This window comes from Morone saxatilis, unplaced genomic scaffold, assembly GCF_004916995.1.
Source record: "Morone saxatilis isolate NCDOM2014 unplaced genomic scaffold, NCSU_SB_2.0 Contig17, whole genome shotgun sequence".
Lineage (NCBI taxonomy): Eukaryota > Metazoa > Chordata > Actinopteri > Moronidae > Morone > Morone saxatilis.
In genome coordinates, this window is record NW_023339729.1 from 18633360 (window position 1) to 18647715 (window position 14356).

Genomic DNA, 14356 nt, shown 5'->3' on the forward strand with positions numbered 1-14356 from the left:
TTTGTGTGTGTCTGTGTGTGAATTGAAGATGACCCTCCAACCTTGTCTCATATTGGATTGGGGACATTAGCAGTCAGAGGGGCACATCTCCTGAATACTGGACTCACACACTGCCTCGGGGGGAGGATAAGGGGTAAAAGGGTCACAGCTCACACTCTCCACCCCAGGAGTGGTCTCTATGTGTGTGTGTGTGTGTAACTAAAGAATGAAATATCCCACTGCAAAGTGCAGGCTCCCCTCAATTTGGCTACAATTAATATAAATCACAGGTTGCGTTCTGTCTGTACGAGTCTGCAGACTAGCCAAGTTTTAATGCAACTATCTAAAATTCTATCAAGAAGGCAAAAAGTTATTCAAACAGCTGTACTGTATGATGAGGATGTACCTAGAAGACACAGAGGTTAATTGCATATAATTTAATTTGTAACAATAATCTGTGACCCCTGCTAATAGGCTCATATTTCAGAGCTCCAAGTGTGCTCTGTGGAAAGATAAAAGTGTAATGCTGCCATCAACTGACAAACTGCCACTGAAAACCAGCCAAAATAAAACCTTCTATGTTTCTGCAGCACAGAAGGTGAAAGAACTCATACATGACAATAACTGGAATCAACAAACATATTTAGATTAAGACTGTTCAGCAAATAAACCTGCAATTATTGCTGGAATCTGTGACATTCTCTAAAGAGATCAAAGTACAGTAGTGCTGGAAACTTTGTTGAGATTCTTATTCAGTAGTTCTGCTAAAACTGCAGAACTCAGAAAGCATATGGCTCACCGCTGTCAAACTCTCAGCTGGTACACAGGCAAAATAAAATAAAATAAATGCCCAGATTTAAATCATTTTACATTTGGTAAATTTCCATTTTGCCCAGTAACATATAATCTGAATGTACTAGATTGATGATTCTATCTTCAGCAAATTTTTCACATAGCATCTCAAACAAGTAGACATTATAACAGAACAGCAGTAACTCTAATTATGTTATTCCCTGCCCATACAATATAATGCAGTCCAATTTAACATCATAAAAAAACCTAACTGAATCAACACTTTTTAGCACTCTCACAATACAAGCTTGTAAGTCTGCACAGAAGCTAAACATTTCAAGCTTCACAAAGGTAGCAGTTAATGCAGGGCTACTGTGATGGATTGTATTAGAAGATACTTTTTGCTTATTGTGTGCAACCCTGTATAAATCTCCCCTTAGTGAATGAGCTCCTCTGATATTTTAGATTTTTTTATAAAAGGTTTAAAACTAGCAGCAGGAGTGTTTATTATGACCACACATCCATGGGTACATTAAAGAGGCTAAAGATTCATGGATAAGTTGTGGTATGCAAATCCAATTTAGACCACTCAACATAATAAAAATAAAGTCTTTAATAAATATGGGCAAATTATAAAAATACACCATGCCCTCCTCAAGGTTCTCCTGAGGATGCAAGCTTGCTGATAAGTGCTGATGTATTTTTATAATGTATTAAATCCATATTTATCAAAGGGTTTTTATTTTTACCATCCTGGAATTGATCGCCTGGAATGGATTTTGTCAGCCAGATCCTACCAATGGATCTCAACATACTTTTTACTACTGCCTCAAAAAACTTTGCATGAACTGCAGGCTAGAATACATTAATTGTGTATTTTCAGCTGACTGTAAAATCATGATAATGTAATCAATATTGTTCATCCAAACACCTACAATGGCTTATATACTGTATTTTTTTTAAATACCTCAGGCACAATCGGGTGTTAAATTTCTAATTTGGTGCATAATAGTCTTGGTAAGTCACTATTTAGATGCAGAAAATGGTGCACACTGGACCACAGGGAGCGCTATAATAAGCCTGTAAAGTCTACAGCTCAGTTCTGCCACTCTGTTTAGTCACAGAGTCACAGAGACGTGACACTGGGTACAGATATGTGTCTGCATACAAAATACCTTTGTCTTTTAAAAACGACACTATAATGTCCACCATCTATTTATGGCTCGCATTTTTGGATTTTGGAAATCTTGCAAACACCACAGGTGCATCACATTATATGGGAATTACTTTACTTAATTTCATTTAAGCAGTTTCAAAAGAGGCCATTTTATTTTTAAATAATAGTAGAAGAAGTATGCAGACAATTTAATTAAAACATCCAGTGTGAAACACTTATGAGCATCTATTGGCAGAAATGGAATATAATATTCATTATGTTTTTATTAGCGTATAATCACCTGAAAATAAGAACCTGAAAATCATTGTGTTTTAGTTACCTTAGAATGAGCTGTTTTTATCTACAGATGGCGTGGGTCAACTTCCATGGAGGCCGCAATACTGACCCGCCATATTTCAACAGTAGCCCCAAAGGGACACTGGCTTTAGAAAGGGCCATTTTTTTTTTTTTTTTTTTTTTGCAGCCACCATAGTTTCCACCTCACGCTTGGAAAGGAAGTGTGAAGCCAGTGAGTTGCGATCTGCAACTACACCACTAGATGCCACTAAAACTTACACACTGGACCTTTTAAGAAAAAGCACTGCACTATAAAATACTCCATTGTAAATACAGTACAAGTCCTGCATTCAATTTTTTTTGTAATTGTAGATTATATAAGTATTGGCAACAAAAAGTACTTCAGAATATCCCCCGTCAGTGTTATTTCATTATTGGATCATTGTTATTGATGCATTAACATGTAACAGATACTTAATACTCAGTACTTGTGGGATGTTAAGTCTATAACAATGCATCATATGTTAGAAGATGATCATATGTATTGAATGTAACATCTAACAAGTCTACTCCATCCATCTACTCCAGCTGTAGATGGAAATGTAAGTAAAAACTGCAATATTTCTTAAGAAATGTAGACATGTAGAAGTATGAAAGAGCGGAAACAGGCTATTGCCTGGAAGTACTGTACTTAATAAATTAATTTAGTTACTTTTGCCACTGGTTTTAAAGCCTCTTAGTTGTTTGTCTCCGTTGTCATGTATTCTGTTATCATCAATGACAACAGAGCTCCATCTCTCCATATAGACAGTAAGAAGCTTTGAAAAAGGCAGTAAATGGACCGTAGTTAAGATTTTTTGTCATAATATTTGTGATCTTTGTGGCTGGTCCTTGGCTGTCTGATCTTTTCCCACATGGAGGAGAAACATTGCTGCGAGCAGCTGTCTTATCAGCTTTATGTTCCGATTTTTAAATTTATTCGGATAAATAAAAAACAAAGATAAATAAAGAGTGTGCTGGTGACAATCTGAGGTAGTTTAGGACTGAGTGGTCGAGTCCTTTCCCTTTAGGACTGGAATTAATTAGCAGTTGGAATAAAGGTCACCAAAAGAAAAAAACACAGAAAAGCTACAGAACCCGTCTATACTGAAGCCACTGACCTTTTCTCTCTTTTATTGATACTCTAATTGAAGTGGACTTAAAATACCCTCTGAAAGTTTTGGATTACGCACGGAGCCACATCACATACACATTGTGACTACAAAGAAAAGCTACTTACGTGTAAACATGGTCAGGAACCATGGAATAGCATAAAGCTGCATGATAAGAAAAAAAGAGACACAGGGTATTAGCACATTTATGAGATAATGGAGCATTCATTTGTATGTAATATTCAGTATGTGGAAACAAATTGCTAAGAGCTCGAATGAAATGAATGAACTGCTGTCTCACTATAGAGATTTCTGTCTTTAAGACACATGGCTGCACATATCTATGTCCTCTGAGAAACAGAAGCGGCAATAAAGAACAAACTGCTGAGTTTGGTTATTAGTCAATGGGGAGAAAGCTAACAATGAATCTCATTATACCAATCTTGTCATCCAGCCTTCTTTTCTCTCCTACTTCTCTCTTTCTCCATTCCACACTTTCTCAGGAGGAAATGCATAAAATTGAAATTAAAGTCTGCGCACACACTCACATACTGACACACACACATACACACACACCATTTACCACCCGTTACAACACCTGCCAATTGCTGGCCACCGTCACTGGGGCTCTGTAACATTCAGTAGCGAGGGGTCTGGAGCAAAGAGTGCAGGAATACTGGAACTTATCTCTGCCAGTTAATTGATAGCTAATTGTGGGGGAGCTGGTGACTGTTCAGTAGGCCTCGTCTGTGCCCGGGAGTGATGAGCTTGAGAGGGAGCCACTGCACTCCGAGTCTCAGCCTCAATTTCAGCTGCTCGGCAGCAGCACTGCGAGTCCAGCCAGATTGGATTAGTGTAGGTGTAAATCGCAAACCCAGGAGGGGAGATGTGGCCAAATTGAAAATGGCCTGAATTAAACCGCTGGCCACATGCAATCTGAGTCTCTGCTTATGGCTTAAGGCATTACCAAAGCGGAGTCCACAGCATTTCCAAAGATTACTTGTGGTTTCTGCATGCTTTCACAAGATTTGTATTTTTCTGGAAGACAAACTGTATTAAGCTAGCCATGTTTTGGTATACATTTATGGGAAAATCAAATCCATTTCATACTGCAGTGACATTTGGTCTTTTAGGGCCAATGGATTTATTTCCTCAGTAAAACAACAGTTCAGAGTGTTCTCTGAAGTTCACAGTAAAAAAAAAAAGGGATTTATAGTCTGTAAAGTCTAATTACTGGGATTGACATCAAGTATGAAAGCTGTAACAACAAAGCTTGTTCCAATATTATCCTGACCTAACAATGAAAACAGGCATATAAAGTCTCCTTTGAAAGGCAAGTCAATGCTGGTAGTTCTGTACATGCAGTAAGTGTCAAGTCAGCATCATGAGGGCATGCTTCTTCTTTGAAGAGCCAAGTCTGAACAATGGTTGAATCTCAATGGGACACCTGCTCAAGATAAATCTTTGTTTAAAAAAGAAAAAACAGCTACAAAACACCTACAGACAACATTAGTGCATGTAGTATTTATTTTGTTCCCCACACACTTTAAATTATGACAATCAGCCACAATCACAGTTCACAGAGAGTTCTGTGCTTCACTTGCACCGCTTTAGAAAAGGAACTGCAGCATCAGAAACTGCAATGAGAAGGACGCTTCAATCCCTGACTCCTCTATGATAAAGACCCCACTTTTCATTGGGTAATGTCCCAGAGGCCGGTCCACAGGTGACACACATTCATCAGCACATTAACTGAAACCCCAGAGAGACAGTAAAGACGTTAACCTTGTCACTGTCTGAGCAGAGCTGTAAAGAAGTAAGCGAAGGGCAGGAAAAGGTGGCACAGAGTAAGAGAAATAAGGTAAGCCTGGCAGAGGACAATCATTAAGTGTGCCTAGCAGACATTAGTCGCTGTATAAATCATCACCAGTGGTCTATAGGGAAAACTTGACCCTTGCCACAAGTTCTGGAAAGAGGGCTGTGGAACAAAAAATGTCAATGACAATGAAAAGATATACACAGTGATCTATGGATAGCCAGGGGTCGTTTTCCCCAGGTGTAGAGCCAGAAACTGGAATAATTTCTTTGACCTCCCACTAAAGGAAAATTGCAATAGAAGACAATGTTTTTATCCCAGTACAGCTGCCTATTGTCATCAATGTGTCAGGGCACTTGCACTCTTAGTAACTTACGTCTGGGATGAAGCCAATCTCATTTAGATGGTTGCTTAGCTCTGGGTCATGGAAGGCAATCATTTGGGAGAAGACAGTCAAATACTCTGAAACACAGGCAAAAGGGCGAAAGGTATAAGCTATTGTGTATCTTGAGTTCTAAAACCTGAAAGGAAAAGACTTTACAGTCAACAGTAAGAACGCAAAAGGTATTACACAATACATAAACATACACAAACGTATCTAATGATGATTGGATTTAGTAAATCGGTCATCTGGCAATGAAAACTTGTAATTCTATTTCTAATACTATTTGTAACCTTAATAATTAATAATAAAAAATAAAAAACAGTGAGGAAGAGTGGAACATTTTGGACTGTTGTTGTCTGTGTTCTTAATGATAAAAAAAGAGATAGAATGCCAAAACTGTATCCGGTAGACTGCTGATCCAGCCTGCAACCTTGGAAATTAACTTCTGTACATGTTGAATGGAAAGGCATGCAGTGTAACGCATGCAGTGTAATGCTGTGCTGCCACCATTCTTTACACTGTAAGTCAACAAAAGGAGCTCTGACCAGACAGATAAACATTAGCAAGCTCTCCAGGGCATCTAGCGGTGGAAAGAAAGGATAATAGCCACATTCCCCACAGAGTTCAAGAGGTGTATGGTGTCACTGTTTATCAGTCATGTAAGAATTGCTTGCGACATTTCTCTGCAGGCTTTTGCAGTTTCATTTGTTTCCCTATCTCTAAATGATGTGGCTCAGCTGCAAACTCCATTACGACAGACTGAAATTAGTTTTCACAGCTTAGGAACAACATGGAGCCAAAATTTAATCAACATTGAGCTGACGGCCTGATGCTCTGTGCCAGCTGATGAGAATTTGTTTTTGAACTTAGCCGAGTGCTCTGACCATGTTTAATACTTATTACTTAACTTGCAGTGGCAGTTGAGTACATTAGTTCAAAAACACGGGCTGGCTGAAGTCGAAACAAGTAATAAATAAATAAATAAGACATTTATGAGAGTGTGTTATATATTACAATCAGGGGAAAAAAATATCTTTGAGACCACAATACTGTATTACTGTGCAAAACACAGCAGAGCATTCTAACTTCTCCACACACAACAAATGCTTATTTTTCTAGTATATCTCACCTTGAATCACATGAGAGTTGTCCTTCAGGAAAAAGTTGTACAAGTATTTGGGGATGAAGGCAGACATGCAGGCATATGCCAGGGCTGTAATAGAGAGACATAAGTATGAAAGGAAGACAACAAAAAAAGGAAGGTAGAAAAAACAACAACAATCAACAAGTTATTTGAGAGGTTAGAATTACAATTCTTACCTTCGTTATTGAAATTCAAGTAGAGGAATGGGGCACAAAGTGAATCCAAACCTGAAATGATGAAAATAAAAGTTCATAATACAAATTGTCTGTGTAGGGTGACAAAGCTCTCTCTACGTGAGAGAAAGAAAGGGAGTTTACAAGATGTGACATGAGCGCCATCTAGTGTCCAGTCATGTTTAGTGCAACCAGGAACAGTGCAAACGAAGGAGAGAGCGAAAAAATATGAAGAAGCCAAAAAGGAGAAGGAAACGTAAGAGAAACATCCATTGAAACAGTAGAATAAATTGACAGGGAGTGACTGACCCTGCCAGTAGACCAGGTCAGGGTGGGAGACCACCCAGGCTTTCAACACACGTCTGAACTTGATGTGGCCCTGAGGAGATGACAACAGCTCATCGTACTGGTGGCAGCGCGGGATGTCCACCTCAATCTGTAAACATGCACAAAAAGTCACCCAACAAAAGAATAAAGCTAGAATTATTTTAAAAAAGAGTTATATGACTCAACATTTTACTGCTCTGTATTTTAAACAAATAAGTTACCTGTCTGTCAGTTGGTATCGGAGTATCTTTGTCAATGCTCTCGTATTTGGCTTGAATGTCTCCCTGTGTAAAAATGAAGAACAAAGAAAAGAAAGATGAGTGTCCAAAATAATGTTAAAACTGCATCTTTTGTCACCGCAGGACTACAATTCCTCTTGTACCTCAATGCCCAGCAGTGCTGCCCACGCCAGGCCTCGAATAAGAGGGGGAATATCCACTCTGGCCTCTTTCCACACTAGGTTCTTCTTGTAAGGATAGGCCTGTATAGAAAACATTAAACAGAAAATATGTTATCCAGAAATAAATCAACAATAAACCGTTATTACAATTACAGAAAATAATATTTGAGTTGAAATCATCAGCAGGCCCATATTCAGGCACTCTGTCTAATTGGGAAAGACATTCTCATGTGTGCAGCATCCCTTCAGTCTGTCCCCATATACATATGAATTAGTATGGATCCCAGACCTTGAGCAGCCTGTCAAAAAGGATGATGCGGATGAGTTGGTACTCGGTGTCTCTCTCGCGGATGATGAGCGGCAGCGTGACGGTGGCCGACAGCTCATTGCTGCTGTTGGACTGGGGCAGACTTGACTGTCTGAAGAAGGGAGAAGTAAAAGCAATATGACATTACCCAAGCCAAAATAAATGATGTGGTGATGTGAAAAATAGTGACAGGGGAAGAGAGGCAAGTTCAGGATAGAGATTGCTTACTCGTCTTCCAGTAGAGGGTAATAGGCTTCTCCTGCTACATCCTTGAGTCTCTGAAAAAGGAAGAGAGAAGCTTTAAAAAATAATGTGGATTCACAATTAAAGGTTGTATATGGTTCAAAAAGTGCATTTTGAAAATGGTTACTTAAATAAGACACCCAGATTTACGTATTACCCACGTGTTTTTGTCACCATCATGGATCAACAAGGTACATTTAACAAAATAAAACTATACATGATGCATTGCTTATGGCGCAGTTCTGTCAGCTAATGTGATGAACAAGCACTTACTAATACAAATGATGGTAAAATTGTTTGGTCATCAGTTTTGATAGTGGAAACTAGAATGCACAGTACATTAATTGACACAATACTGCATATTTGTCTGCTGGCAAGTTTGTTATTTTACATTTCTGAGTTGGCACAGAGACAGTGTCACTGTAGTGTCGTCAAGCAAGAAACTCCGATCCCTTCCCTGGCCAAATGATTCCCCGTCTTCCATGACAAAACTAAAGAAAACAGAGAAAGAGAGAGAGATTTTAACAAAGCCTGAATATTATCCAAGCACTGAACAAATGCTTTCCATCCAGTGCAAGTGTGTGAGTAAGTGGTGTGTGTGTGATGTACTTAGGCAGGGTGCAGATTGGAGGTTTGGACTGTATGATCTCCTTGTTGGTCAGCTCCTTCTCCAGGTCTCCCCCCGCCAGACACCACAGATGGTACACCTCATCTATGGCCCGCTCTGACATGTAGTCCTTCATCATCGTCTAATAAGCCCAACCACACACACACACACACACACACACACACACACACACACACACACACACACACACAAAACAGTTGGCACTTCCCCATAGGCACAGGTGGGGCTGCAGCACAGACAGTCAAATGATTACTTCATTAGTAAGTGCGGTATCATCTCCCTACAGTCTGACATGTTTACTCGTATGACAATGGAATATTGTTTGGGTAAAGAAATTAGACATATGTGAGTTCATCTGGCCAACAACAGTAACAAATCTAAGAAAATATCTTCCAAAATTAAGGAGCACAGAGGAAACAGTCTAATTTGTGCTGTCAACATGGTGTTCAATGTGGAGCGCTTGTCTCTGTGAAGTCACTGCACAATTATTTGCAATTAACACAGAAGAGTTTGTGAAACAGAGGAGCAAAAAATGTATCTCTATCCACAAATAAGTCCCTGTGTGTGTTTTACGTTCACCTGTCCTAGCCCTGTTTATTTTCAGATGGGTTTCACATATAGTATATTTCACAGAAAAATTGGGAAATGATGTGCAATTGGCAGAAATAACAGGTAGGAGTATATGTACAAGAATACAAATTAGGCTGTCACAAGGAACTGACTGATATTGAAATTTAGTGTGATTATCTTATGGTCTTTTGCTTAGAATAAAAGAGGACAAAACTATTCCTTCAAGAACACGAAAAACATGATTAGATAAAAGGTTATTTGAGATATCTAATGTAAAGCTTAAATATCAAAGAAAATTCTCACAGGACAGGCCAATTAGATACTTTAACTCTCTTCTTGACACTAAATACTTCTATCTATCTGCTACTGTTATTAATATTGATGCCGGCATGCTTAATTACAGCTACTTGAAGATAATCAATTCAGCTTTAAGAATTATATTTTAAGTTTTTAGTCCATAGGACGAAGGTTTGACTAAGTGATTGGTGTGTATGTGGTGTGTGTCTGTATAAGGCTGCATGTAAAATTATGTGTAGTTGTGCCAGACCTTTGCAAAGGTCACTGATGTCTTCTGGGAGCTCCAGATGTGCACAGCGCAGGGAAGAAGAGAACAGGCTACCAGGCTTCTGGAAGGGCGTGTAGAGGCAGGAGACGCCACTGAACACAGGGTCTCCAAGCAGCTCTGCAGGGGTCGGCCTGGAGGACACAGAGCAAAATATAATATCCACAAAGACCTTTCAGTTGGAAGAATTTATTCTATTACACCTTTATTTATATAAACTCATAAAAGCTGTTTATTGCAGTGTCAGGCAACAATTTGTGTCTGTTTATTTTGGTATCATTTCACTTGTTGGTTCTGGCATGCTGGAATCCTCTGTGACGTGCACAAAGCAAGTATTTCTTAACCTGCGTGACAAGTGTTTTGGAAACTAAATGACCAATGTTTTCCAACAAAACATGATATCCAACAGAGTCTGTATTTACCTTTTGGATGGAAGAAATGTCAAGCATTTCCTTAATAACTCGAGAACATTCTCAGGCAGCTCCTGTAAGAAAAATTACCTTATTAGCTGCAGTACAAACAATACAGACAGGTCCCATTTAAACTTACAATAATCTCACGAAAGGTCAAGAAAGATTAGGACGTGCTTACACAAAACTACTCGTGGGAATAACTTACTGGAAAATATTCAATTTGTGTATAATCATTTCTGGGGATTGGTGAGACTGTCCTTACATACCAATGACCATTTAGCTTTTGAATAACTCTTAGAAACACCTACAAAATGTTCGTTTCGTTTCAGGGTTGGGTATCGAACGTCAACACTTTTGGCCAACAGTAGCACTGAATAGAGAAAACTTTTCTGATTGGCTATTTACTGATCTAAATCGGGAATTCGTATTCTCTTTTCTCTTCGATATTCAATTTAGGCAAAGATCTTTATTTAACCCTGATGCATTGAGCAGTTTGGTTTTATTGTTACTAATTTTCCAATAATCCCTAATAGCTCTTTCCTTAAACTATGACAATAAAACCATAAAAATGACAATGACAATAATCAAATCAATTAAAATACATGAAGAATCTCATTGACGAAGATCAAGGCAGCCAATGATTTTGACTCTACCTTAATGGTATCCAAGCAACCATGTTCCTCAGCAAGGACAGTGACAATGTCGTCTATGCAACCTGAGAATGACACAAAATATCACAGTGTAAGCCTGATTGAGTTGAAAAGCATACTGCTCAGTACTTTAATTAATTACTTCCTTTTCACTTACCCAAAGTTAGAATGAATTTCAATCTCTCGCTTATATCGATATTCTGCAGCAGTCGTCTACCCTGTAATTGATTCCCAGCATTAGAATTTAAGATCCATAAGTGAATTCAGGCAAAAACCCAAACAGCATCAGAACATCTTAATATATCATTATTGTATAAGTTTATGAAGGACTCTTACTGCACACAACTCAAAGAGCAAAACCCCAAGAGACCAGACATCAGTCTTGGGTCCTGAGGGCAGAGGAGCTTCATCATGAGAAGAGTCACTGGGGTGAAAGGAGCCCTGAGCGATCACCTCTGGAGCAAGGTATGATGGGTACCTGAGGCGGCGATCCCAGAGCAGATAAGCACATTCATTTGTCAGCCTCTAAATAACATTTGTCGTTGACACTCAGTATTCTCCATATAATTAAACTGAGCTGGTTCAACAGCTCAGTGCAGAAACATTAGTTTTTCATTCATTAGTGAGCTATGGAGCTCCTTTCCATACTATGTTGACAGGAGAAATTAAAGTCATAATACTGCTGACATTTCTGTCATTACGTGATATATATTGAGTTGCTCCCCAGAATATTCTGCATAGCTGTTTGACGGTTACATTTATTACATTTTTCATCCAGATGTTTTATTTAAGTCGTGGGTATGTGCCATCATTCCTCTTTTCAATCTGCAAAAGGATATTACACAGCAATACTTGGTAGAACACAAAGGCCTTTGGATTAGGATAAAAGTCAAATGATCTGTCACAGTTCCTGAACCAGGAAGCTATTTTGATGCCCCAAAACCTGGTTTCTATGAAAAAGGATGGGTCATGATGCATTCATTTTATGGTCAATTGCCTTTTTCATGATTTGACTAACAGCAAACAGATACAGCAGAACAGAACCTTTGACCCCGAACAGACAGCTCACATAACTCAGTCCCACCAGTTGAAAAGTTCCAGAGAAGCCCTAATGGACCTTTCTCAGTGATGAATGAGGAGAAAAAGACGTACCCAATGGGAAAATCTACATCAGCCCCATGATCAGTCATGTGATAAAGGCCAAACTTTGCCAGCTTGACATTTGCCTACAAAGAAAATGTATATCTTAGAATGACAATATTACATTGAAGCAATAAGGATTAATTTCATTGTTTTTTTTAAATTGGACAGCCGGTAAAAGATAGACATAAATAAAATAGCTCAATTTCACCTTGCAGTCCATGAGCACATTGTGTGCACTGAGGGCTCTGTGCACCATACCATGTTTGTTCATGAACTCCAGACCTTCAAGGACCTCATAGGCTATCTTGAGCACCTTCTCTGGGCTAAGACAAACAAAAACACAACAGGGTTGACTGGGTCAGAAAAAAACAAACAATTTATCTACATTTTTAACAACTATTAGACATTCCAATACACTGTTTTTATGCAAACCTAACCTCTGCCAGTAGATGGCAAGGTTAATGCATACTATTTGGCCATCATATGCAATAGAATTTATCAACAGTACAAGGCTTAACGATAACTGCTCACCAGTGAAAGTGAGGGAGAAAACAACAACGGTGTTTGTTACATATACTTTTACTTTAATTACTTTTGGATAGTTAACGAAGATTTTTAATGGTATTCTCACCTGACTGTTTTCCCCTGTTTTTGGAAATCACTTAAACAGCTTTCATAGTGTTCAGCAACAACAATCAGCCGTTCTATAGAGCAAGAGAAATCACAATAAACATATGCAACCTGCACAATAAAAAGTGAGGTGAAAAAGCAGGCCTTGTTTTAATCTAAATCTAACAAGATTAATAAAAGGCAAAGCTGCATGCTCTCTAAACTTTTATGCAATTATTTTTTAAAACAATAGCCTAGTAGTATTTTTGACAGTGTGTCATAGAGGAGTGTATTAGACTATAGTGTATTAGGGTATTTCCACAGCAGGAACTTTTCCCATTGGATCAAGAACCTTTAGAGGAAGTCAGAAAAAGGCTTTAGAGTGAGAGGAAAGGGGGGGAAGAGACAGGGGAAGACTCTCTTCTCTTATAAAGGGCAAGCCATACCGTGTTTCCCTCTGGTGATGTCCACATATTGGCAGAGTCTGGGGTGAGTGACGGTTTTGAGGATCTGGAAACGTCCCAGGATTTTGATAGAGTTGGGGGTAAGAGGGAGGCCATTGCTCCCACAGACATCATGAGGGAGAGCTGAGGCAAAGAAGGTGAATGCTCCCAGCTCGGCATCTTTGAGGGGCCTCATGTTGCCACTGGCTTGAAGCACTGATAATGGGAAAGAGTCTTCAATACAATATATGAATAATATCGAATAATATAGGACTATGAATCAGAGAAACATTCGACTTATCAGTACGGTATATTAATTTCCCATCGATACCATTCAGTAGCCAGAGGTGTACAAAAATAAATGGTAACTGCTGCAACTTTTTGTGTTATCTGTTGTTTGTGGATTCCTCACTGTTTTTTCTCCTTTGTACATAAGTGTCTTATATTATAGTAAATTTATTAATTTTTCCTACTTTTTATTGTTTTTATAACGTTTTTTTCTCTATCCACCTTTGCCCTGCTGTAACATTGATTTCCCATTTGGGACAAATAAAGGAAATATCTTCTTAATATCGTATCTTAGCCACAGCTAAACGTAGAGGAAAGGAGCATCATTAAAGCAATTGACAGGTCAACACTGTCCCTGTAAGCAGAATATATTTACACCATGCTGTTAGCTAACAGTTACATTCACTTCCGAAACAAAATACACAGTGTTAGTGTGTACAGTGATGCTGCAGTTAAGTCCTTATTGTCCCGGGTAGGAAACCAATGATGTAATGTGCATGACAACCTAAAAATGTGTCTACTCACGCTTAATGGGAAGTCTGCAGGGTCATAACGACAGAACAAACGTGAGATTATTAATAAAATATTTTGGAAATGAATTCCTTTCCTGCCTCTGCGACGTGAGGGGAACAGCTGAGTGAACGTGACCGACGACGTTGTTTTTGTGCGACAAAGTAGCGCACGGGAACAGAGCATAAGCTGGGAAGCACGGTTGTGGAAAATCTTAAATTATTCCAAAACCTCACGAAAAGTTGTCCTTGAATTTATTTTTTCGCATTTGTTCAGGAGTTAGTTTCTCTTTATAGTAATTACACACAGGCAATATGCGTCGACTCCTTGCATTTCGGCGACATATCCGATCTATAGAACATATGGCTGG

General features: G+C 38.8%; 1 protein-coding gene across 1 annotated transcript in view; it reads right to left on the reverse strand.

The window, feature by feature from the left end:
* tbck (TBC1 domain containing kinase) overlaps nt 1-14350 on the reverse strand; it is a 48811-nt gene extending 34461 nt beyond the window's left edge. Inside the window, 22 exon segments of the mRNA XM_035661070.1 lie at nt 3504-3540; nt 5568-5653; nt 6706-6789; nt 6897-6947; nt 7203-7329; nt 7442-7504; nt 7603-7701; nt 7910-8039; nt 8156-8205; nt 8562-8661; nt 8780-8907; nt 8909-8919; nt 9916-10064; nt 10353-10414; nt 10997-11058; nt 11151-11211; nt 11330-11471; nt 12146-12219; nt 12345-12459; nt 12768-12840; nt 13192-13404; nt 14002-14350. Coding sequence (XP_035516963.1) covers nt 3504-3540; nt 5568-5653; nt 6706-6789; nt 6897-6947; nt 7203-7329; nt 7442-7504; nt 7603-7701; nt 7910-8039; nt 8156-8205; nt 8562-8661; nt 8780-8907; nt 8909-8919; nt 9916-10064; nt 10353-10414; nt 10997-11058; nt 11151-11211; nt 11330-11471; nt 12146-12219; nt 12345-12459; nt 12768-12840; nt 13192-13384 — 1897 coding nt within the window. The 5' untranslated portion in view covers nt 13385-13404; nt 14002-14350.
* Between the last annotated feature and the right edge of the window lie 6 nt (nt 14351-14356).